The sequence below is a fragment of the Atta cephalotes genome (genome assembly GCF_000143395.1).
Source record: "Atta cephalotes unplaced genomic scaffold scaffold00014, whole genome shotgun sequence".
NCBI lineage: Eukaryota > Metazoa > Arthropoda > Insecta > Hymenoptera > Formicidae > Atta > Atta cephalotes.
The window spans coordinates 3410770-3438252 of record NW_012130078.1 but is presented as its reverse complement, the minus strand read 5'-3'; the positions used below and the strand labels follow the sequence as shown (position 1 = coordinate 3438252).

The window sequence follows — 27483 nt, the reverse complement described above, 5'->3', positions numbered from 1 at the left end:
TCTCTCTCTCTCTCTCTCTCTCTCTCTCTCTTTCTCTCTCTCTCTCTCTTTTTCCCGTTCCTCCTCCCTCTCCTTAATAGAATGAATTTAAAGAATAGATAGGATAATGCGAGTAGAAAAAAAACCATTAAAAACTCATAATTTTTCTTAAAAAAATATCGAAACCGGAATCGAACCAAAAAAAACCTTTTGGTTCCTGTTTTGCAGATGTAGCTAATATTGGAAACAGTGAGAGTAACATTAATTTATCTGGAATAACATAGTCAAAAATTCGGATATGCTATAATTAAAAAAGGAGCATACAGTTCCCCCTCTCCCTTCCAAAATGCCAGTTATTCGTCACGACATCAAATATTTAAAAAAATATCAAATATTGAAGAAGGCCAAATATGGATCGAAATGTTTATTTGTAATAATAACTTTAAATATGATATTGCAACAAATAACTGCCGTTTGGAGAAGGAGGGGGGCTGTATGCCTCCTTTTTTAATTATAGTTTATAGTTATAATTGTTAAGCCCTTATTTATTTCTATATTGTTTTTAATTAGATAAATTGATAAATTATAATTAAATATATGTAAAATATTGTTTAAATATGGACAATTAGTCAGTTAATAAACGTTAAATTAACAATCATTTCTGACAAACAATATTTATCTGATTTTTACAATTAATTGATTGATTTATCTGATTTAAATAATTGTTTGTCTAACTTTTATATTAATTGTCCATTTAAATGATATATATACATTTAAATGATATATATACACATTTTTAATCATAATTTATTAAATTGAAGTATATTCGGAATATATTTTGACCAGTGGATCTCAGGTAAATTGATGTTACTCTCATTGTTTCCTATACCATTTGTCATATCTGCAAAGATATTATTTGAGCTTGATTTTTGCTTCAATTTTTTGCTACAATATTAAATTGCTGAAAATGGCCCAAAAAGAGATCAGAATATCCGAAAATTATTAAAAAGTAATAGATTAGTTAAATTTGAGAAACAATTTGCGCTCGACTTATCGCGCCGTCACTACCATATTATTATAATTATTTAATATTTGATTCTAAATATATGTATAATATTTAAATTATTGGAAAAATCAATAAAAACTTGAGGCTATCATCTATTGTATTAGTAAAAGTTATTACACATATAAAATATTAAATTTTAAAACTATTAATTTTATGAAACGCTCTTGTAAAAGAATATATTATGATATCAATTATGAAGTATCACATTAATGCGACTTCTCTTTTTTAAAAGTTTATTTTAGTTTTTGTGCCGTTGTTTTTATGCGATTTATCCAATTACAGGAAATTTACGCAAATAGTATTAATATTAAATTTCATATTTATGAAGACACAAAATTAATAAAAAAAGATTAATATTAATTCCAAATGTATAAATGTACGTCAATTTGAAAATAAATCGCTAATTCTTTCGAATTTTTGCTATATTAAATAGAAATTAAATTATAAAGTAATATTTTATGTCTTAAGAAATGTAAAAAAGAATCATTATTTTTTTCAATTACTTTGTTCTTCATAAATTGTCTGAAAATTATTAATATAAAACACTTTATACACTCATACATATCTTTTTTGTAATAATAAATAAAAATAAATAAAATAAAATAGTATAAATAAAAATAGATATACATATATATTTTGTAAAATAATTGATATTGATACTTACGTATATTGCGAGTTTTTACTGCAACAAAAGCAGATATTAAAAACAAGAATGTTAATATATGCGCACTGATATGCATTCTGTTACGATGAATTTTACGCGTATAATAACTTGTCAGTACATCAAAGTATCACTAAAAATGTCACTGAATTTATTGCGACTATTGCAATGCGCTGATTAGGCGATTGTCCCTCTTTATGAACCCCATTATGAGTCGATATGCTTATTCGACATGAAACGATATTTTTCCTCTTTGTGACACAGTTAAATTCGTATTTGATGAATGTGCAATAAAATGCGATTTAATTTTTAATCGCTTTTGATCTTTAATTAATTCTTTTAATTGATTCTTTTTACAAGAAATGTATATACTTGAAATCTAGATTTTTATCTATGATAATTATTCGTAGTATCTATTAGTAGGAGGTTATTCGAAGACCTTGCTCTCCATTACGTCATCGCGTAATGAAGGAATTTAAGAAAATGTTGTGTCGAAGAAAATATATTGATGTCTGACTAAGAACTACTTAACTAGCATCATAAAAGATTGGTCCATGGCTCAGATCTTCCATGATCAACTATAAAAACCTCTATCGAGTGCATCGCAGGCTTGTAGTCTACAGTCCTCTATATTTGCTCGCGACAATTTTTCTTGAATGTTAGTTTTCAAGAAATCGTAATTAATTATTCCTAAGATATTATCTATAGAATTGTGCATAAACTTATAAACTTATAAGAAGCCTTAATGAATATTGAATTGTATATGTATAATTGTATGCTATATATGTATAATATGTATAATTATCGTGTGTTTTTTGTTTTGATATTTGTCGTTATTGATATCATATTAGTGTTGATTTATAAATTTATAAAACCGATTTACGTTTGAAAAATCGACGTGCTTTATTGAAGAATCTGAAGAATCTTTTCATTCAATTCTTGATTTCAAAAGAATACGACTAAAAAATTCGACATCTTTATCAATACTTAGTGTCTTAAAATTTAAAAAATCTGACATAAATTGTCGATTGTGACAAAATGGATGAATTAGAGCAGCGAAGTATTCTTTGCTTTTGATGCTTTCTATGATGACTTTAACGAGATGTGGGCTGCTAGAGGTGTCTCAAATGATATGGAACAAGACAGTGTCAGGAGGCATTACGAAAATAGGCAAATTAGATCCATTGAGGGTACCGTTAATCAAGATTGATCAATCTGAGGGCGATGTCAATTACAGAGTGATTCTGAAGAACTTGAAGATTATCGGTCTTAACGGATCGGTTTTGGAAAGTGTCCATGTCGCTTGTGGTAGATTAAAGTCCAATCTGAATGAAACGGAAGTCGGATACGTAAGCTACAGCGATCTTAGAGATATGGATTCTATCAGATATAGATTCCATATTGTGACAAGGGACCCTGTGTGTGTCTAAAGAAAGTTTTCAAGCCATCGTTTCGCCCACGAATCAAGCTGCTGATATAAGGTCTTTTTTGCGATATCAAGATGCTCATTTCGATCGATTGCAGCAAAATCAGCATAGCATTAGAATGTTCGAGCAAAATCGGCAGTATGATCGGATTTCTTCGCGTCCTGTCATATCTGATGGTTCTTATAAAACCAATTTGAGATTATCAAGTAATTTTGAGACAAATTTTGAAAACGCCGAAAGTTTTAAATAGTTGGCCTACATTCAGCCTGTTTATACACAGAACACGAAAGGCGTTCAAGAATATCATAGAAGTCCACAGAATAATAAAGATCTCTTGATTGTGATAGTACAAAGACTTCACAGTTTAGAGGACATCAAGATAGTCGATATAATCAACAAAATCCTAGTGCCGAATATTATAGAGAACGAATTGGGGATGCTGAGATTTAAAAATTTATTTTATCTTATAATAATATTTTAAATTTAATTATAATTAAATCAAGTCAATTTTTCTTTATAATATAAATAAGTTATTAATTATATTTATTATAATATTATTTGTACAATTTTGTTGAACTATTTTAAAATTTAGAATAAATATAGATTTGAAAATAATTTTGTTAGACTATTAAAATAGATAAAATGTTTAATTGATTGTTAGAATATTAAAAATGCATCATTGTTCATCACATGCTTCAGTATTTTGTATAAATATTTGATGTACAACAATATTATTTTCAGATTTGTATCTAGCTACATTTTTAGATATTTCAGCAAAATCATTTTTTGTTATATGATACTTTTTGTTATACTTTTAAATAATTTACATATATTATTAAATAAGGTGTAATTAATAAGCAATGGCATTTTTAAATTATAAAATTGAATGAAACAGATTTCTGCATCAGAAATAGTTGAGACTAGATTGAAAAATCAAGATGCAAGACCGCCTGTATGGTTTAATAGACAATCTCGATTAGATATTGCATCTTCTATTAGGTACAACTTTGCTTCCGCCGTTTTTTTTCCGAAATTCGAGGCTTTATTGTAAAAAACTGGTTATACATTTATGATTCAAAGTATTGTCCATCGCTGGCCACTACTTTCTCCCATCTTTCGGGTAGCGTACGAATCCCGCGTCGAAAAAACTGGTCATCTTTTGAGGCTATCCACGAATCGATCCAATTTTTTACTTCTTCATAAGACCGGAAGTGCTGATCAGCCAGGCCGTGTGCCATTGATCGAAACAAGTGATAGTCAGAGGGAGCAACGGCGGAGAAAAAATATTCTGGAGAATACGGCGGATGGGGTAGGACTTTCTATTTCAACATTTCCAAGTATGTCTTGACCACTTTCGCAACATGGGATCGAGCATTGTCATGCTGCAAAATCACTTTATCGTGTCTCTTGTTGTATTGCGGCCGTTTGTCTTTCAATGCTCGGCTCAAACGCATCAATTGCGTTCGATATCGATCGCCTGTGATTGTTTCAGTCGGTTTTAACAGTTCATAATACACTACGCCGAGTTTGGTCCCACCAAATACAGAGCATGACCTTGGACGTTAAAATCACCGTTCTTGAAGCGTTGAAACCACTCACGTTCTTTCACTAATAGTGGCCTCACCATAAGTATTTGAGAGCATTCGATGAGTCTCAGCCGCAGATTTATTCATATTGAAGCAAAAAATTAAAATCTCCCGCAAATGACGAGAATTTGGCTCGTAAACTGACATTTTCAATCGAGAATAACTTTATGATGCAGACACAAATCGACTAATGTTTCTATTTTGGGGTTATGTTGACAGATGCCCAAGTTTATTGTATGACGTCTATGATCTATTTATTTCGACCACCACTTACCGCTAAAGCCATCTATAGGAAAACGGCGGAAGCAAAGTTGTACACTTAATAGCAAAATTAAATTGTCAAGAAATATAATAAGAGAGCAATCCAGTTACATCGACATTGTTTATGCGGATGATAAAACTAATGGTAGTGTAAAACATTTCGGTAATTTGCATACCGATTTTCGAGAAAATCAGCGAGTATATGGCATTGAAGATGTCATGAAGGTCTTTAAGATTTTATTTATCTTAATTTACAATCTTTTTTAAATTATTGTACTAAATATTGTACAAAATTTTATTTTTATTTTTAAAAGTTTGTATAATTTACAAGATGTTTCGATTGCAAATCATTATAATATTACAGAATATTCGGGAGAATACAAAAATTCATTATCTACAATTTTACGGAAGGTGAAGCTTTAAGAAAGAGAAACGACACTTAAAGCTGCGATAGAAGCCAAAAGATTGAAGGATCTAATCAGATATGCGAAAAACTATCAAGAACAGCAAGGATACTTCGAGCAAGGCATGCAACTGATCTATCATTATAGTGGAATGAATGTAAAAAATAATAGCGTCTCTCAAAACCAAAGTGATATCAAAAGAACAAAACGAGCTCATTCTGAATTGACATCTGATGAAGTAAAATTATTTAAATAAATATTTTCGATTTAGTAAGAAAATTGAATTATCCGAGTGTTCCTTAGTCAATAAATTTCTATAATGATAAAACTATTGTAATTTATTTATATGTCTGGAAATGTTTTAGGACAATGTGATGCATGTGGTTTTGAGAATACGCGTCCCGCTGCTTCGAGTAAAATCTCAATATACGCTTATAGGAAAAGTAGGAAAGGAGATGTTACATGGGAACGGTCTACTTGTTGGGAATTTTAGTAAGAAAATACCCGCATTTTGCGAAACATCGTGCTTGAAAATGATGCAAAGTTATAAATTCCTATTGCTTTCACAGCTGATGTGGGCGACTTTACATTGGAATTGAAGAAAGTTAACGAAGAATTGATAATAGTTCGTGGTGCTAGAGCGAATCTATCTGCGATAGATAAGAAAATTAATTTTCACGGTATGGACGAGAAAGGATCGGTGCAAATCATTCTCAGTCATGGTAAGTACAAGCAATTTAAACATAGATGCAAATTACATTGTAATTAATCAAATCAATAAATAAAGAGCATAAAAGATCTTTTGCGTAATAATTACATACAAAGTTTATTCAAATTTTTGTTTTAGTTATTTTAAATATTCAAATTTATTTATAATATATTTAGTTTTTTGAATTTCAATTTATTTTCAAATTTTATTTATATTGTATTTGAATATAATTATTACGTGAAAAAGACCTTATGACTTATATGTTCTTATTTTATATATTATATTTATCGCTTTTACTTTTATTGCAAATTTTAATATTTGCTTTTTTAAGAAATAACTGAAATATTGTAATTCTCAGCATATTTCATTTTCTAATGGAAACAAATAAATATAAATAATTATTAACAGTTAATTATTAAAATAAATTGGTTGATAGTTAAAAATCCGATTCTTGTCAATTATGTGTAGTCAGTTGTTTTTATTGCGTGATGCGATTCTTTTGTAATTACTTGGTAAAATGAAAAGCCGAATTCTTTCTTGGAAAGTAACATAGATCGATCGGTGATATAACGATATCAGAGAACAAGTATCTTCCACATCGTTGGTAATTATTATAACAGTATATGTAGAGAGAAGGTGAAAATGATTTTGTGTTTTACATTTTAAAATATTTCGTATACATTTTAAAAATGTTTTGCTTTAGGAATACGAGGAAAAACAGGATATATACAAAGCGTTGTGATTTGAATCAATGTCGCGGATTGTCAGAGTTGATCGCAGGAACGCCGATACATTCGAGTAAAAGTTCTCGCTTTCTTGTGAACGCAACCGAATAAACTCGTAACGAAACGATCTCGCGCGACATTAACTTGGTTAATTTCTCATTCTATCATTGACTTTTCTCCTCCTTCTTTTCCTCCTCCAGGTTTAATAGCTGCAGAGGCAGTCGCCGCAATGCTCGCTGATGACTTTGCGACCAAGGGACTTAGTGAGAGAATGGCCGACGCGCTGGTTTATAGAATGTACAAGGATTTACCAGTCAATTAAGCTGTCCGTTCGGTCGCTCGAGGTGATCGAGGATTTTACGTTGCTAATTTTTATTTTATGTATATTTATTTTTTTATTTGATTTTCTTACTTTTATTTGTACTTTTATTTTTACTTTATTTTAAGACGTTTTTTTAAAACATTTTTTTTATTTCTTTCTACTCATTACTATATATTTATAATCTATATATTTCGAAATTATTAACATGTTTAACTGTATTAGTACATACGCATTTATTATTTACAAGATTTATTTTCCTTTGTTTATTTATTTATTTATTTATATCTATTTAATTATCTATTGTGTATAGAAGATAAATTAATTTAGAGGAATCATTATTTATAAAATTATATTTTAATCATAATTTAATTTTATTAATCAATATATTTATTAATCAATTAATCAATGTTAATAAAATAAATTTTAACAAAATTGAAGAGATTTTTTTTAAATATTTTTTTCTCTATATTGCTATTGTATCTATAGAAGAAAGTAGGGAAATTGATATATTTAAGAGAAATTTTTTTCTATGATTTTTGAAATTGAAGTCAATATACAAATTATAAACATTTTTTTATTGATATGCAACAATTTTATATTTGATAATGTTGTATTTAGTAAAAAGTAAAAAAAGCAAAAGCGAAAAAATTTTTAGTTCGTCGGATAATTGCGCGCAAAGCAAAAATCGTAAGAAATTAATATAAAACTAACAAAATAAATATTTCATGAAAAAATGTTTTATGGAACGTTGGTAAGAAAATGAAAAAATATATTATTATATCAATGTTAATACAAAATATAAACTTAATATAAACTTTGAAAAAATAGTACAAAATTTGGAAAAATTATTTAAAAAAAAAATCGCATGTGTTATTCTCAGCGTTATCAGCTCCATCTTTTTCATGGACTTATTTAGAACATTGAAACCACCTCAGGCTAAAAGTAACATAATGTCAATGCAACTGCTAAGGACTATCTAGTCTAAATGAATATCTGTCTAAATGACATTAAAATGACTTTATTTTGATTAAAGTAAATAACAGTCAAATTTTATAACAAAAAATCATCATTTTGATGTCAAAGTGCATTATTTTTACTTTCTTTCGACTTGGTGTATTTCTTAGGCTATTTATATTAGATGTAATAAAAAGAAATCCATTATTTTTCTATTCAATTTCATGCAAAAATGGATTTCTTTTTACTACACCTAATATATATGTAACACCATGGCTGCATTCGGGGAGACGCTATTAGTGCTATTTGTCATTCTATCTTCATCGTCCATTAGATGTGAGACAAGGATAGTATTACACAAATGGCGCTGATAGCGCGCTTTTTGAATGCACTCCTTACATTATATTTGATTGTGAAATATGAAATTACAATATTAATATTATGTTACTTTTAGTTTGTCAACTAGAATTTAGTTTGTCAACTAGGGCAGAATTCCATATCTTCCGAATTCTTTGTATATAATATACTTTTCATTGGGAGGAAACTTTGAATTGTCAATGCAATTTTCCCGTCGCGAACTGATTTGATAAGAAAAACGATTTCAAAGAATTTTTGATTTATTTCAATGAATAATAGCTCAAAAAAAGACGCACATAAAGTACTTTTGTAAAGTATGCACGATTAAATAAACAAAATAAAAATACAAATTTACCATCTTATTTTCTGGATAAAATATATAATTTCACCTTTTCTCACTTTTGCTTTACATTTTTAGATTCACTTATGGTTATATTTGAAAAGAATTACGTCTAGCTTATTTTAGTTTAGTACTTTAGTTTAGCACTTTTGCTATAAATTTCGCTGCGGAAGCGGCTCTATTTTTGGAAAAGTGCTAAACTAAAATATATACAATTACAATTACTTGCTATGCACAATTACTTCACTTTCTTCATTTATAAAAGAATGTAATGTTTTTTACATAATTTGCAAGCAATATAATTACGTTCAAAATATGTTTAATTTAATAAACGTTGAAAATCATGTAATGCCCAGGAAAATTAAATTTTTTTTTGCATTTTAGACACAAAATTGCTAAAAAGATTTGTTCGCAGGAAGTTGTTCGAAAAGACAACATATTAAAAGTCCTAATTGCCAGCGGACTTGTAAAACTTTCCAGCTTCAAAAAAATACGTTTTTCAAAAATATCTCAAAAAATATCATTTTATCGAAATAAAGATCATTATCAAAAAAAAGTTGATAAAATTAAGAACAATTTTGTTTTTTTTTTAAAGTCTTATGATCAATACTTTCTGTGATAAAATTTTTTTAAGTGTGTTGTATTTTTGGTCATTTTGACAATCCGAACTTTTTTTGTAAACATCTCAGATTTGATTACTTTTGAGTAATACAAATAACTCTTATGAAGATTGAAGATTATTAAATTTATAAAACGATTTTTTTATTCATTCTCGTATCAATAGTTTTCGGGATATATGTCGATGAGAGTTTTACTTGCGTAATTAGTATGAAAAGAATACTTCGTTTTTGTTTATTTGTACAACAGTTTATTTGTATAGTCTAGCCACGTATTTTGATGATATAAATAAGTAAATTATAAATTCTAATTATATAAAAAACCTTAATATTAATACAATTATTAATAATATTATTTTTTTTAAAGATAAGAATCTAATAGTTATTGTCACGCAAAAAAATATTTTGCTGCTCCAACTATAATTATCGCTGTTTTTTGTATTTGATAGAAAGTTATGTATCATACGCGTAGAATTTATATCGCAATTTTGAACAATATATGGAAGAAAATTTAGGTCCCATGATCACAAAAATATGAATCACTGCTAAATATGAATAACTGTCATTTGATTGAACATTACAGAGAGACTTTCTTAATAAATTTGACAAATATTTCACTATTTTGAATTAGTTTTAGTCTTTTTGAATTTTTACATTGTATTTGACCCTAAAAACCTTAATCCTCGGTATACACAGTAGAATAATAAAATAAATTCTGTTGAGTTATACATTTTTTAAGAGAAAGTTATACATTTTTTCAGATCCTTTTTTATTGCAAAATATCTTTTGTGCTACTAACTTGTGCTAATATCTTTGTGATTTTTTTCGACTTTCTTGTCTAAAAATTCTTATTTTTCATTCTTTAAACAATTAATTAAAAAAAAATTAATTAAAGTCGATGCATTACAATCCGAGATGCAAGTAAAAGAAAATGTCAAGTTAGAAATTCGTTGTATGCATAGAGAGATTTTTGGAATTGTGTACTCAGAGTTAATAATCACATTTTTATGATTAAGATATGAGCTAGTAGACTCATTTTTCAGTTTCGAATTTTTACAGACAAAATTAAGAGACTTATCGAAAAAATAAATTCTACACCAGTTACTACATATATTTGACTACCTAATAATATTTTATAATAATTTTTAATAATAAGGGGATAATATAAAAAAATTAATTTTTCTAATGCATTCCTGATTCAACTAGCCCCGGAATTGGGATAATTTGATTAAGATTATTAAAATGAAGATTAATGTATTTTAAGCTACATTTTTGGCTATATATTATTGTAATAAAACTTTTATAAAAATATATTTTAAACACAAACATTCGCTTCGCAGGGAAGAACAATGCTTCTTTTTGCAAAATTTGTTCGTGCAAAAATATGTCGAATGAGCCTAGTTTTCGAGATTGGATATGAGGGAATTAAACTTATAACATTTATCACTAAGATAAAGCTCTTTAAAGAAATAAAATTTTGAATAAGTATTATAAAAGTCGTCACTAAATAAGTCATACAATTCCATGCTGTGATTAGTCCATTATCCCCCCATCCGTTCATTTTTTAAAAACATTAACAATATACGATAACAAAGACACAAAAACAAAAAAAATCTGTGGGACTTTGTTAAATAAGAACTACATTTACTATCTAAATAGAAATCAAATATCTCAGACAATCATATACGATTATAAAACAAAAACTTTAAGAATAAAAACATTTACTTAGGTACGATTTTTTAAAATTAATACTTCTATCATAGATGTGTTCGCAACGAGATGTTACAGCAGACTGAGCGGCAGTCGCTGTTGCGTGCTCAGACACGTTTACGCATGTTTCGCGTGTTTTACTTTTAATGTAACCTCGATTATTCTACTTATCCTTATAGTTATTTCCCCTACTTATGTATATTAACATCATTTAATAATTATGTTTTTCAGAAGTTTCAATATAAATTATCTTGAATAATCACATAGGTATTACATTTAAACTCATACATTTTTTAAAACTCAGACAGGAGAGAGTGGGCATGAAAGAGTCGTTTTTTTTTAAAATATGAAAAAAGATATTTAATCTGTTAAATAAATATAATCATTTTCTTTTTTACTTAAGTGTACTCATTTATCTATAAGATCTATTTAACAGAAAAATAATATTTAGGCATTAACAGAGATTTAATCACCATTTTTCATAAAAAAAAAATTCAACTTTTGCAAAACAATGTGGTTTTGAAAAAGCCATTACCTATTTTGAAAGATCCAAGTACTAAATTATATAAGTTTTAATACAAATAAAGTCAAAATGTCATCCTTTAACAAATACTTTTTTAGAAAATTAATAAATGTGTAAAAAATAGAAAATATAATATTTCTAATTGAAAACATTTATTGAAAAAAAATGAAAATTTTCTTTATTGCCATATGGAATATGAGCCCAGTCAGAGTTCAATTTGAAGTCTTCATTACTTACAAAATAATCTATTAAACATAGATGATTGAAAAGAGTGAAATATTAAAATTGAATCGATAAAATGCTTCAATATAACTTAATCAAGTAGCAACATAACTTACGAATCGAAATGTTGTTTCATAAAACAGAAATACATGAAAATCTATTTCCTTATATAAATATGCATAGGATGCACGTGTGTGAAGTTGGCACTTTTCGAAATTCATAATTTTTTAAATTGTGCTATGTTATGCTATGTTTGTGCTAATTTGTGCTGCAAACCGCAGCTCAATAACATGAAGCGTTTTCCAAAAAAAAAAATTTGCTATATTAATATTTCGAAAAAATTTCAAACACGTGTAACTTGTCATTAAGAAATTAGAAAAAGTTGTACTGTCGTAGTACAATTCGTAGCACTAAAAAATTCCAAAAATGCCGACTTTTTTATTTACTCCATCGTTTTTTTTTAAATTTTACCGAGTCTTAAGCTAATCTCTATTTTTTATGCGTGTGCTTCGTAGATTTTGAATAGCATAATTCTCAGAATCAGCACAGCTCTCAGAATTCGATTATCTTACACCGTTTGCAAGCAGTGTTGTAACCATACGACAATTATCGTACATGTACAGTAATTTCATTGAAGATATGATATACGACTTCATTATCAATAAATATGATATGTCTAAATACGATAATTTTGTATTTCTGATTTGTTACTTCTCTCTTAATTTTTTATTTTATGTACATATTACCAACAGAGTAGGCAGTATGTAGTTAAATTGAAACTAGTCTGTGATTGTATAATTCTCATAGAATTGAATACATATCACTATCGAATGTCAATAGTAATTTATCATAGGCTAGGTATGTACAGTCAACTTCAATGATTCGCACAATTGCGTATTGTGCGACATTGGTCAACCTTATATTTCTAAAATCTAATCTAGGTTTTTAAGTTTCGGCACTGCAGCAGCGTTAGCGACATTGTTGAGAATTGATCGAGAAAGTTTTGATCTATTTCAGAGGCTGATTTTAGCCTAAGTCACTTCAACGTTAAGTAATAAATAAAATTGTTGTTTCTGACTGTTTTAATTACGGATTAAAATCTTACATATTCCGTATTTAAATTTTGTTTGCGCGCGCACGTTGAATAAAAATGTATGTATGTACGATAATTCTGGGTTAGGTACGATAATTTTACGGCCCTGGTACGATCGGCCACTGCTTCTAGGTTATCAACACTGTTCATAAAATTACACGAGTTTGAAGTTTTTCGTTCCTAAATATGAATATGGCTAGCAAATTGTATTTTTTTTTGGAAAACACTTCATGTTATTGAGCTGCGATTTATGGCACAAACGTGGCACAGCACAATGCAATTAAAAAAATTACAAAATTTGAAAAGTGCAGAGTCAACTTCACACACGTTAGGGATGCTCTTTGAAGAAGATGATCGCATCTGAAGACAATCTTGTACAGAAGACTGACAGGATCATATATTGACGCCACGCGATGATGTATTGACATTGAGCGAAAATGGATTGATCATTAGTACCATTGACGAGATAAGACCTTCGGCCTTGGACAAATTTTCATGACTATCAATGGGGCTCGGGGGGCTCGGAAATAATTGATGAACGACATTACCGACAATCAATAAAAATTTATTAACATAAATAATTCGATACTACATTATTCAATTTGTGATTTTTTATTATATAAAAACTATATAAATAAGTATGCATACTTTTAATAATATCTTATATATTGTCGAAAAATTACAATTTTTCCTTTACAGAGATGACACTGTCATCTCTATTGATAATCAAACTTGAATGATATAGTATCATTAAAATCACAAGTTTATAAAAATCGAATATTATTAAATTTTACACATATGTACATGTCTACAAAACTAATAAATTATGAAATTAATACCATATTTATTAGTAATAAATAAACTCTTAATCACTTAACTTTTAACAAGCACCCGAATTTCCATAACGCGTAGAAGCACAGAAAGATTGCTGAAACATTGCAATTTATGCAATTTATTGCATGATGATTGCGAAACGTGTTGAATTATTGTTGTAAAATTCCAACAGTGTTAAGATGTCCGCTTTTTATTATATTGCAACAAAATATTCCAGCAATATTGCAATGCAATTTAGATAAATTTTTTACACTTTAAAATAAAAACTATTTTTATACATATATTTCACTAACTTCAATTTTTCTAAAAATCGCATTTCTGTGATATGCTTTCTAAAAGCAATTTTTTATGATAAAACTATAAAATATTCCAATAAATATAGTATTAATTCTGAAGGATAAATTTATTCGTAAGGATAAAACATATATATATGTGTGCCCCGAATAAACTGCAAATATCCACATTAATATAATAATATAGTCGCTTGGTAAGTTAATTATGGATTAAGTTAATTGCAGTGATTCTTTTTAATTCGAAATCATTTCGAGTCAATTGAAATCGATTAAAAAATTTATCAATAAAAGTCAGGCGCTGGTTTATTCTTGCGTTCACATCAGACATAAATACATCATCGATCACATAATTAATATTTCAATAAATTGTTTACAGCAGCTTAATTGCTTATCTTCTTATCCGATAATAATGCATTAATTGTATCCAAACTTGATATTATACAATTTTTTGATTTCATATTTAAAATAAATATAAAACTTGTTAATTAATGAAATGGCCATCAAATAATAGATCAATAAATTTTTTATTTAAATATAAAATGAATTATATTAATTATTGGGTTGTCCGGAAAGTTCATGCTTTTGATAGGTGGCGTAAGGACAGGTCTGAATATATCAGAACGATTGAAAACAAATGACATGCGTACATATTGTAAAAGACGGTACTTCAGGCATATTTGGAAAAAAATTTGGTTGCGATACGTTAATTTTTATACGCCTTTGAATATGGAAGAAAACAAAGTGCATTTTAGGCATTTAATGCTTTTCTTTTTGCCGGAAAGGCAAAAATGCCAAGTGACAAACAAGATGTGCGCTGTTTATGGCGAAGATGCTGTAGCTGAAAGAACTGTGCGGAAGTGATTTGCTAGGTTTAAAGCTGGTGATTTCAACCTTGAAGAGTGCAAGAATGCCCGGGTAGGTTCTCTACAGATGAAGATCAGATTAAAACACTGATCGAGAATAACTCACGCTATACGTAAATTAGCAGAAATGTTGAATATGTCAAAATCCACCATCCACGAGCATTTTGTGAAGCTTGGCTACATAAACCGTTTTGATGTATGGGTTCTCCACGATTTAACGGAGAAAAATCTGATGGATCGCATTTCCACTCCCATTTGCGATTCGTTTTATAAACGCAACGAGGAGACACCATTTTTGAAGCAAATAGTGGGGGATGAAAAATGGATCATTTACAATAATGTTGAGCGAAAAAGATCTTGAGAAAAATGGAATGAACCACCTTTAGCCACCCCAAAAATCGGTCTTCATTCAAAGAAGATCATGCTCTGTGTCTGATGGGATTGGAAAGGGATTCTATATTATGAGCTTTTATCAAACAACGAGACGATAAATTCAGGGAAGTATTATTCCCAATTAGATGAATTGAAGACAGCAATTGAACAAAAACGTCTAGAAATAGCGAATCGGAAGGGCGTCGTGTTGCATCAAGACAATGCGCGGCCTCATGTGTCTTTGATAACTCGACAAAAGTTGGAGCTCGGTTGGGATGTTCTATCTCATCTACCATATTCACCAGACCTCGCGCCCTCTGATTTCTATCTATTTCGATCATTACAAAATTCCCTTAATGGAAAAAGCTCTTTGGTCGAGGTAAAAAAATTACTTAGAAAAGTTTTTCGCTGAAAAACCTGAGAGATTCTGGAAGGACGGAATTTTCAAGTTGCCTGAAAGATGGAGAAAGGTTGTAGAACAGAATGGCCCCTATATAATTTAATAAATATATACTAAAATTTAAATCTTTCAATTTTCCTTCAAAATCCTTCAAAATCAAAATGAATTTTCTAGACAACCTAATATAATATCATAATAATAAATGTTTGCTGTTAAAAGACTGTACTACATAAATATTGTAAAAATTTATATTTTTATATTATTATTATTGTAACAATTAAAGAATTACAGTTTTGCAATGTTGAATATTACAAGCATATTAACATTTTGCAGATATATTGTTAATTTAATTTTTATAATATCTCTGTAATGTTACATTGCAATCTGCAATATTTCAACATTGCAGCAATATTGCTTCAATCTTCTGTACTGTATGGGAAGCGCCGAGGGTCTTTAATAGTCTCTTGTCAGTACGATATATTTCAATAAAGTACTATGCTGTACTAAAATTGCCGGAATTGTATTAAAATAGTAGAAAGTCATTTGTACTGAAAAGAACACTCTGGATGTATAATGAAGAAGCTAGACAAAGCAATAATTAAATTGGTTTTTTAGATCTTAATACCAGCTTTTTCATAACATTATATGTAAAAAATCTAATCACAGAATATCTGATAAATCAAAATAAATAAAGAATTTGTAATTACATTCTTAGTCACATTAATCTATAGTATATTCGATAAAAAAAAATACTTTTTCTAAGCTAATCGCAAGTAAATGAAATAAACTTGGAAATTTAACTTAAGAAACATACTTTTTGTAACGATAATTTTACATCTCTCATTACGACAACATCGTTTTGATGATGGCTGTTAAAATTTATGGCCGACGTAGTTTTAAATTGACGTCTGTTATGAACAGTAGCACATTTCATTTGTCCTATGAAAAACTCCATTTATGATATCGTTGCATCAAAGAACATTATGTTTTCCATTTTTGCCAATCAATATATTTGAGTTTTAACTTTTGAAAAGTAGCACATTTCATTTTATATCACGAATAATAATAATACGTTTGAGCGTTTTGTGACGAAAAGTTATAATATGTTTCTTTTTACACCACGAAAACTAATGCGTTCCAACTAGGGCTAATAATTTGAATCGGGTAATAAGTTACCCGAGTTACTCGTATTACCCGGACGCATTATCCGGTTACGCATATTAATCCGAGTACCCATGTCAGTTATATTACCCGATAATAGATGTTATCCGTACAGGTTTTTGTTTTTTGTCAATAAAATGCTATTTTCATGCATTAATGTCAAATCTTTACTTTCTATGATCACACATTTCTGAAGCAATCAAAATTTAGAGTCATTAATTAATTAATGTTTTGTCGAAAAGGTTGGGTATAGAAGTATACTGTTCCAATGGAAGATAAGACAAAACTTGTAAAATATGTGGCGACACTTTATCGTACAATGGATCAGCATTGAACAAATATAAACACAAATTATCTTCGACTCTTGAAGACGATAGGTGAATCCAGGCAAAAAAGTTTTATTTGTTCTAATACGGATATTCAGGTATTACTCACATGTTTCGGATAATGTGAGTAATGAGTGAATACGCTTATACCTATCATTAGCATTAATTCCAACGTTAATGGCCTTTAGCCATGAAAAGTAATCTGTTTTACTTTATACAGCGAAAAGTAATATAGTTGTGGACTATCCTTCGAGAATTTCGATGACTGTCAAAGATTAGAAGTAGAAATACTCATGCCAGTAATTTTAGTTTTGATTTCAAATAGTAAAATGAATACTTTATTATTATTATTACTTTTTAGTTGTATAATTTTATTTTTAGTCCATGTTTTTACAATGTCTAGTTAATATACGTTCGGAAAATACAAAAAATTAAAATTTGTGAGTCCGTAAGATTATAAAGATAGAATTCAATTCAGAACAAACGGAACTATAAGCTAATATATGAATGGAAAGAACAAACGAATCAAATGCCTTAGCAAACGAATTAGCGGTTAATCGCCTTTCAACGCTGGAACGTATTAGTTTTCGTGGAACGTTAGTGGAATGTTAGTTTAAAAGAAACATGCTACTCTTCGTAGTAAAACGTTTAAACATATTAGTTTTCGCGGTATGAAGTGAAATATGTTACTTTTCGCGATTAAATGTGACTAAAAATGCTGAAATATTAGTTTTCATAGCGAGGACTGAAACGTGATAATATTCGTCAATTAAATTGAAACGTGTTTCTTTTCGCGAAATCATGTAATATATTGTAATATATTGTTTTTCGTAAGACAAATAGAATGTGCTACTCTTTGTAGCAGGGGTCGATATATTGTTTATTAAATGAAAGTATTTTTTAATTTTTGGCGATATTCAATTAGTTGAAATACGAAATAGCTGTTTCAAAACATGTCTCTTTCGTGTCTATTCTTTTCTACTCAATGGTGGATTTATATTATATTTTTGCACCCTAAGTCCTATACTTTCGATGCCTTTTTAAGATACTTAACGTCTCTTTCAAATAAATAAACAAGAATAACTTTAAGTACTGTTAAAAGGCGCCACTTTTTTACGCCAAAGCACTATTTCAAGCTGCTACATTGGCGGAAGTGCGCCATATCTGTCAAGCTGCACAAATATAAAATTAACTTTAGGACCACTTCAACTAACTTTAATCGATGGTTAGTTAGAATTGGCCAATTACAGCTGAATGACAAAATTGATCAATTCCAATGGATTAATCATCGATTGAAGTTAATTGAAATTGGTCAAAGTGACCCTTAATTTTGATTCCTAGAAAAATAGTGTCTCTATATCGATATCTCTAAAAGGATAGCATCCTTAGGTCCCTAGAAAGATAGCGCGAGCTTCATGAACTTCTGTTTAAATCCGCTACTGCAAATAGTAATATTATTTTTGACTCTAATAGCTTGATTGTAATACGGAAAATTATTTTATAATTCGAGACATGTAAATAAATTATTTTTGTGTTGTACATATACGAATGCCCTGATGAAAATGTAAAGCTTGTCGAATCGTCAAAGAAATATGAACAAAGAATTTTAACGCTTCTTAAACACTTCATTGATTTTCCATTGACTCTTAGTGGTTTTGAATATTCATACACGCTTCACGAACTTTCCTCAAATGCTCCGTAAAGTGTGTCCAAAATACATTTGTCGCAGTTCTCACATGTTTAAAATTTTCTTTTTCATTAATGTTTTTCATACGTTTCTCAACACTACGCAAAGAATTCATGGAGCGTACTGATACACTTCCTAAACTTCATTCATTAATACTTCGTCTATTTCCTAACGTTTGGCAAAAAGTACACAGAGCATTTAAATTCGCTTTGAATACGCTTCCAGGATATAGAGATAAAAAAATTTAAAACAGAGCTGTACAGCGAACGTAAACAAAGCGTTGCTGAGTAGTGGCGATACCGCCACCAAAGGGACTTAGCGAGAACTAACTTCTCGAATTTAAAAAACTGCACAGACTAAGATAAAAGACGTAGCATTGAAAGATTTTTCAGTTGTGTTCTAATGAAATAATTTTTTGAAGTGAGCCCCTAGAGCTCCAAGAAGAAAGCATAACACTTTGTTTTTAGACATTTACCGAATAAATGAAATATATTTTAAAATATCATTTGCTTACCAAGGACCTCAATTACATTTTATTCACGTTCATCTCGACGATGCTTCGTATTTACGTTCTATAGATTGCCTAATCACACTCCGTTTATATTCAACGAACATTCTGCTCGTACTTGCTGAAGAACTTATCTATATTTTTATTTATGTTTCTTTAGTTGATGTTTCTTTTATGTTCCATATTACAATTTTCGCTTCTTATTTTCGCGGGTTTCATTTGCGTTTCTGTTACTCCCTTATACTTCCTTTACACTCCAATTAACGCTTTATTGATACTCGCGTTTTATTTTTATAAGGATGTTCTTCAATGAATTGCATATTCATTATGCCTATCATAATAGAAGTTTTTTAAAAAGCATAGAATATTATCAGTTTGCGTCTTGCTTTTATTAATGAATTTTCTCCGATTTGCAATGACTTTAACTATTTGGCATTTGTATTTCTTTCTTTCTTTCTTCATTTTATTTTCTTATTCTTTTATTTATATTATTATATTATTATATTATCTACAATTATATTTTCTACAAGCATTGTTAGTCAAATATTACATCACTGTGTAAGATCAATAAAGATGGGAAGATTTTTGATTTAATAAGTATTTGCAGCGAAAATAATTATCAAGAATCTTATCTAGTCATAGGAAACAAAAATATAAGCGAGAAACTTAAGAAGGAAAATGATTTATAGCAACACATGCGTTGAAATGGTGATTATTCGTATATACGTTTCGAGATTGTAGAGATAAATTTAAATTAATCTCCACTGAAGTCAGTTATAAAAATCAATCCGATTAGAAGTAAGGAATAATTGTTGACAGCAAATAAGAGAGAATTAATGAAACTTTGTTTAACAATTGAGTAACTTCTTCTCTAATCTAAAGAAAAGAACATTCTCAAAGATCGTAACCCTGGCCTAAGACCTGAAAATCCTTGTTGACATTTTCCAGCATCGGTATCGTAATCTTCGTACATAACTTTGTATCTATTTTTTACTATATAATTGTAATCTTACATATGTAACGCGCTTATTATCCATCTCATTAGCATATCTATTATGCGGGTCTATATTATATAATTTATATTATATAATCTATATTATATATTGAGATTAGATTGCTGTTATACTTTCGTGTTTATCAACGTGGACATGAGCAAGATTTTTCTTATACTTAATCGCATCAAAAAATAACAGATAATTATACTATTATTATGTTATTATACTAACCAAATTGCTCAATATTTATAGAATAGAATAAATTTATACAAGAATGAATTTAACTCGTTGAAATAACACATTAATTAGATGAAATAATACTTATATTGTGTGTAGCACAATAATAATATTATATAATTACGAAAGAAAAATTAAAAAAGGAACAGCTCAAGATTTAAAAAGTAAGTAACAAATCTTTTACTTAATTTGAGAATTATTCATCTCCACAAGTACTAAAACCTTTCCTCAACGTCTTGTATATAAAAATATAATACAAAAAAATATTATATAAATATTATCAATCCTTAAACAACTGACAAAGAGACGTAATGCTGATTATATTATATATATGAAGCATTAAGCAAAAAGTCGATAGTTTTTTCTTTATTTAAAAAAAAGAATATGTTGTGTCACTAAAGAACAGGAGAATCCGCTCAAGCGGACATCATTTTTTATTTATTTAATATAAGGCTTTGTCGCCTCAGGCTGAAATTATTCAGTGTTACAAGTAAAGTTTCTTTTAAGATATATTATTAGTTATGCATATGCAAAAAAAATGACAGGAGAATTACTGCAGCAGCAATAATAGTATTTCGAAAGTCAGTGGTCCTGCCTTAGAATCACAATAAACGTAAATGGTTGTATGATCACGTCCTCATCCTTGGATATCGCGAAAAGGACCGCATTCCCATCGCGGAGATGTCGCGAGATTGCCATGCTTAGGATATTCCCGTAATTCCGGCGGATGTATGCAAGCCGCGTGTACGGTCACGTGCATGTGCATATGTCGTGTGTCAATCTTGGCTACGGCCCTGACTGAGTTAAGAGGAGGCATTCTACCGTAAATTCACCATCGCCTTCGATGTTGTTCGAGTGGGGTAGTAGCGGAGAAAGTGCTCATACTTTATATATATCCGCTCGACGGGGCCATCGTACGCATTTTCGACATCGCTGGTAGGCTAATTGCGAACACGCATAATCTCGTGACATAGCTAAAAAACATAAAGTACACTGCAACCACGCAGGATTATCGACAGGATGATGCTGATCGGATTTGTATTGTTCGCTATGTGGACCAGGGCTGCAATGTCGGAGCTGCGTAAGTTCTCTTCGTCTTTTTTTTGTTGCATAATTATTGTACAATGAGCAATAGTGAGACAGTTAGTCACGGTTGCTTATAAATAAAAAACGTCTATTAAAGTAAATTTAACTATAAATGATACAGTTGCCTGTATTATAAATGATACGTAGTCTCTATAACTAGAAGACTGATAAAATACAGAAAAAACTTAAGCAATAAAAAAGGAAGTAAAATAAAGCAGATATAAATGTCCTTTAATAAGCACAAAATAATACTATTATAAATATAAAATATACTATTGCATACATTAAAAGAAGTTTACTTAAAAAAGTTACTTAAAAAAAATAACAAAATTATTATTTGTAATAATAATGTATGAACAAAAAATTAAAAATATTTTTTTTGTCCAATAACTTCTTAATGATATCCTACAGTTTTTTTTATTTATTATCAACTAAAAATAAAATAAGATTAATTATAAAATGAAAATTGACTCAAATTCTGAATATTATTGATTATTTATAATCTTTTTTATGCTGTTATTGGTCAGGATTCTAGTTTGAAACGATTTGCAAGTTATTTGATATATAGAGCATATTTTAAATTAATGTAAGAAGATGACTCTATATGAAAAAGTAAATTAAAAAGATTTTTTTTATGTATATATTTTTGCTAAACTTGTATTAAAAGATTTATTAAATATAAATGTATATAAAATTAAATTTAAATTTTATTTTTTTCGTAGATAGATATTTCTGTTCGTGTATGAATATTTGTATGAATATTTGTTTTATATCAAATCTGCTATTGTACATGTGAATTTTCGAAAGATCAAAGATCAAAAATCAAAGATTTCTTGTACGAAAAACTTATTGGCTATGATTATTTTATTTTTGCACATAAAGTTACTTCTTTTTCTCTCTTAGTTTCATCGTTTATTGACATCTTGTACGTGGAAGATAAATGTTTTTATTCTAAAAAATTGATTATTTAATTCAAGACTTTATAAAAGTAAAACTTTATAAAAGTTTTTGCAAAGCAAGATTTTACGATTCATGCAAACAAATAAGATTTAAATATTGCAATCTATCAATTGCGTTATAAAAAATGTTTATTCAGAAATGATTAAACAAGCAAGGTCTACAATTATATCTGAATATTAGTTAAAAAAAACTTAAAACTAGATCTTATATTTTTTTATATCATAAATTATAGATTATTAGATAACATACGTCAGCGTTTTAATAAAATAAACTTATTCCTATTAACAGAACAGATAAGATGTAGAATAATTTAATAAATATATATTTTTTGATTCTATTTGTATAGCAGTGATGTTAAATGAGTAATTCAGATAAAATGTTTAAATAATTTAGATGCTATTAAAGCTAAGAGAAGGACAATGCACTTGTCTTATAAAGTAGGACTTTTGAGGACTTTTGAGAAGTCTTATGCGAGAAATGCTGATGCGTTTTGTATACAATTGTAAAAAGATTTTTTTTTCATAATTTCCGCAGTAATGTATCTACAACTTACTTCATAAAAATGTGCATCATTAAGCAATGAATAGAAAACCCGGAAGTACAAACGTTGAAGAAAAATCGGATGAGTATATTTACTATGTGAAACGATACTGTCGTTACTTTTATGTACTGCATACGCGAGACAATGTAATCTGCAATTTAATTTCGCACTTTTACTCCATGTAATGGCTTTCTTGTTGCCGCTTAAACTCTACCGTGTAAAACAGTATAATTACGAAATGCGTTCTTGTTTTTAAGTGAAACGCAACGTTGTTATTTTATATTTTTTTCTAGAGTTTAAAAATTGCTACCATTTAAATGTTTAAAAATAGGTATTTCAAGAATACGAATATGTTTATCGTTTCACAATCCACAAATTCCTTCGCAATTAATACATTTCCAATTCGCAATTTGTATAATTTTAAAAGAAGAAATAAAATTTTAATATTTTACTAAACATATTGATAATTAACAAAGCACAGCAATAATTAACTCTTGGTAAGTACATATAAGAATAAGAAACGAAAGTTTTTTTGTTGAAAGAATTCATCTTATTATAAAACACAATATATTAAATATTTAATTAAGAATTAATACAGATTTATATTTAGAAATATATTAGAAATATATAATAAAGTATTTCTTTCAAAAAAAACTTTATATTTAACTGTCTCTATTATTATTCGATCGTCGATCTCATTTTAATAGTTTACAATAAAAAATCAAATTGAAGAATTCTTTTTTTAGAAGTTAATTTTTATATTTTTCTTCGTATTTTTTTTATTGGTCATTTGTAGATTCATTTTTAATTCACATTTACATTTTCATCGATGTTTTACGTGAATATACATGAATTCATCACATATTAAATGCTAATAAAAAAGAGCAAAAAAGAATACTCATTCGCCCGCCGGCTTCGTAATTTCACTTTCTACCGTGCACTTTCGATTTTAGGCCGAGCGGCCGGAAAAAAGCCGCTCTCTTAGTCATCGTCGAGTTCTTACGATTATCGCGTTCGCTCAACCGACGACGTCGCAACAGGGTGCAACGTTTATGTTCGCTTATTTAGAGGTGTTTAACGACTATCTTTTATATGGCATCTTGAACAAGTACAATGTAAAAATTTATAGCTCGTTTAATTCTGTTAACTTTGTTATTAAATTGTTGCGTACAATTAATTTCATGAAATAAAAAAAGATTTTTTTAATAATTTCTGAGAAAAGAAAAATGTGCGAAAATTGAAAATTTATAAAGAAACATTTAGAAATAAGAAACATATTTTCGATTTTATATCTCAAATGTTATAAGTGGTAATAAATTGTGATCAATGTTATAAATTGTAAATATTATAATTGTATAACATCTTTTTTATATTGAATTAGGGAAAATCTTTTTACAAGTTGGTAAAACTATATTTCCTCATCAATACCTTCGTTAAAAATGATCAAAATTTAAATTTAAAAAAAGGATTTTTAAATTTGAAATCTTTACTTTCGAATAATTACTATATTTTTTGAATTTATGTGTTTTATAATTTTTACATATAGACAACTACAAGTTGCAAAAAATGAAAAATTTTCTTTGTAGGTCTGTAATGTGCTAAAAAAAATTTGAGTAAATTTTCGATTATCTATATCGTAAAAGCTTGAAACTTTCCCTACAAAATCATTTAAAAAAAATGTTCCTACGCTTGCTTGTTCCTGAGTTACTTGTGGATGTGTAAGTAAAAAAGAACATTTTGATTTTATAGCTCGTAACTCCGTTAAAAATCATAGTATATCGCAATTAAAAATATAGATTTTTAAAGCTGAAACATTGCTCTATCAAGTGATGTAATTGCTAATTTTTTTAAAATAAAATATATAAAGTTGCTGAAAAAATTTTTTTATCAACTTGTAAAGGGACTTTTTTTCTAATCCAATATTGTACGTGTAATGTAATATCAATATCTTTAACAATCTTTTATTATCTATGAAAAAACTTGAATATAAAGTTTATCTGAAATAAGTTTTAAACAGATTTAAATATATAAATAAGATTTGATTTACAAATATGCATACGTAAGTATTTAATTCAGATAATTTTTCAAAAGATTTATATGATTAATTGTATACTTTTTATATATTTTTTATATTAATTTTTTATATTAATTTGATTATTCTTAGATTTTGCAAATTGAAATAAGACATATAAAATTGATAGATCTTGTTTTCCTTTATTAATTTAATGATTTATTGTCATAAATTCTTAATACTAACAAATAAACTTTATTAATATTAACATGCAATCGATATTTTCAGCTTCTGGAGTAACGTCATGCCCAAGAACGAACAACTTGTCGGAATATGATAAATGTGTTTTAAAGCAATTACAAGCACTTACGCCATATCTCGCCAAGGGAGTACCCTCTTTGAAACTACCAGCATTAGATCCCTTGTTTCTACCATCTTTAACTATAGATAGAAATCTAGAATCCTTGAAAATCAGAGCTAACATGAGCCAGATTCGCGTTTACGGCGGCACGAATTATGTCGTGCAGGAACTCAAAGCGAATCCCAATGATTTAACGATTTCTATAAAGGCTCGAATGCCTCATATGTATGTAAACGGCGATTATGATGTTCAGGGCAGGCTGTTGTTGCTGCCTCTAAGCGGCGTTGGTAATTTTAAAGGAAATTTCAGTAAGTTTTGCAACAAATAAAATTTGAAATGATTTATGATGATAATCTATGATATATGTATAAATGTTTCAATATATAGGATGTTTTATTGAAACATTTTCACATCAAAATATCTCGAAAAATGTAAAAGTTATGCAATTTGCAGTACTCCTTCATTTTGGAAAACAATTATGTTTGTCTTTATTAAAGTAATTGAGTCATCTCATTCTGTGCATAAACGTATTAAGGCATGTTTACAAAAAATAAATATATTTATGAAATATTTTATATCAAAATGTGTAAGAATAAAATATAAAATATCTCATAAATTATTGATTTTTTGATATTTTTACTTTAATACTTTTATATGCAAAATAATTAGAAAAAAAGTAAAAGAAATAACACAATTCCATTTTTAAAAATCATAATCTTTATATGATCATGAAGAACTGATTTTTTCAAAAGCGGTTTTATTTCTATCAGACTATACAACTTTTGCCTGAAATATTTTTTTGAGATATTTAATTTGAATATTAAAGTAAGGCAATTATGATATTATAAGTATACATATATAGTTTATTGCATTTCATATTTAGTTATTTTAAATAAAGTTTCAATTAGAAGTGCGAATCAAGCATTTGCAAAATTGAATCGAATCGAATCTGAAAACTTTACGCCGAATTAAATCGAATCAAATCCTTTTAAGAAAATGAATCGAATTTTTACACACTGATAGCTAAAAAAACCTTAAAAGCTGAAAAAATTAATTTTGAATATACAAGTATATCAAAAAGTTGATAATATAATATAAATATATTAAAAATGATATTTTTTGATAATACTTGTACGTAGAAAATGACTAATTTTTCCGTTTATTTAAAAAGATCTGAATCATCATTGAAAATACTCATTATTTTTTAAATTAGCTTTTATTAGTCTGTTTCTAGTACATAAAGTATCACGTTATAATAAAATAATTATTGATAAATTAGAGACTTAAATCTTCATATATAAGTAAATATATAAATAAATATCATATATAAGTAAACAGATAATAAGAGAGAAGTGTTTTGTACATATTACCATCTAATCATCGATTTTGTTGATATGTATTGTATATGACTAACAAAAACTATCTTATTCTTTCATTTAAAAACTGTGTTGTTCTAATCAAAATTTGATCGTAAATTTTAGTTAAGACAATAAAATTTTTTAATAAAAAAGTGAGAAAGTTTTTGTTAGTTACATATCAATGGAATGAATGATTACATACAAAACATTTCTTTCAGTGTCGAAACTTAATTTAAAGTTAATTATTGTGCTAAATTTGCAGCTTTATTCAGTTTTATTGATTTAAACAAAATAAATAGCATTTTCTTTACGATGTAAGTCAATAAGTACGCATTTGTATGAAGATTGATAAGCGCTGATACAAGATTGATTGCAGGAGATATGGGAGGGAAGATGAGGGAGGAGGGGGGAGGGAGGGAGGGAGGGAGAGAGAGAGAGAGAGAGAGAGAGAGAGAGAGAGAGAGAGAGAGAGAGAGAGAGAGAGAGAGAGAGAGAGAGAGAGAGAGAGAGAGAGAGAGAGAGAGAGAGAGAGAG

At 28.3% G+C, this 27483-nt stretch overlaps 2 protein-coding genes and 1 pseudogene across 2 annotated transcripts in view; 2 read left to right on the top strand and 1 right to left on the bottom strand.

Annotated features, from left to right (window-relative positions):
• LOC105617772 (protein takeout-like) overlaps positions 1-1785 on the bottom strand; it is a 10736-nt gene extending 8951 nt beyond the window's left edge. Inside the window, exon 1 of the mRNA XM_012199325.1 lies at positions 1710-1785. Within this exon, the coding sequence (XP_012054715.1) occupies positions 1710-1785 (76 nt within the window). The remainder of the gene's footprint in view (positions 1-1709) is intronic.
• Positions 1786-2794: 1009 nt separating this feature from the next.
• On the top strand, positions 2795-7140 carry LOC105617883 (annotated as a pseudogene).
• A 14512-nt stretch (positions 7141-21652) lies between these two features.
• LOC105617771 (circadian clock-controlled protein-like) overlaps positions 21653-27483 on the top strand; it is an 8986-nt gene continuing 3155 nt past the window's right edge. The window contains exons 1-2 of the mRNA XM_012199324.1: positions 21653-21713; positions 25519-25899. Of these exons, the coding sequence (XP_012054714.1) occupies positions 21653-21713; positions 25519-25899 (442 nt within the window). The remainder of the gene's footprint in view (positions 21714-25518; positions 25900-27483) is intronic.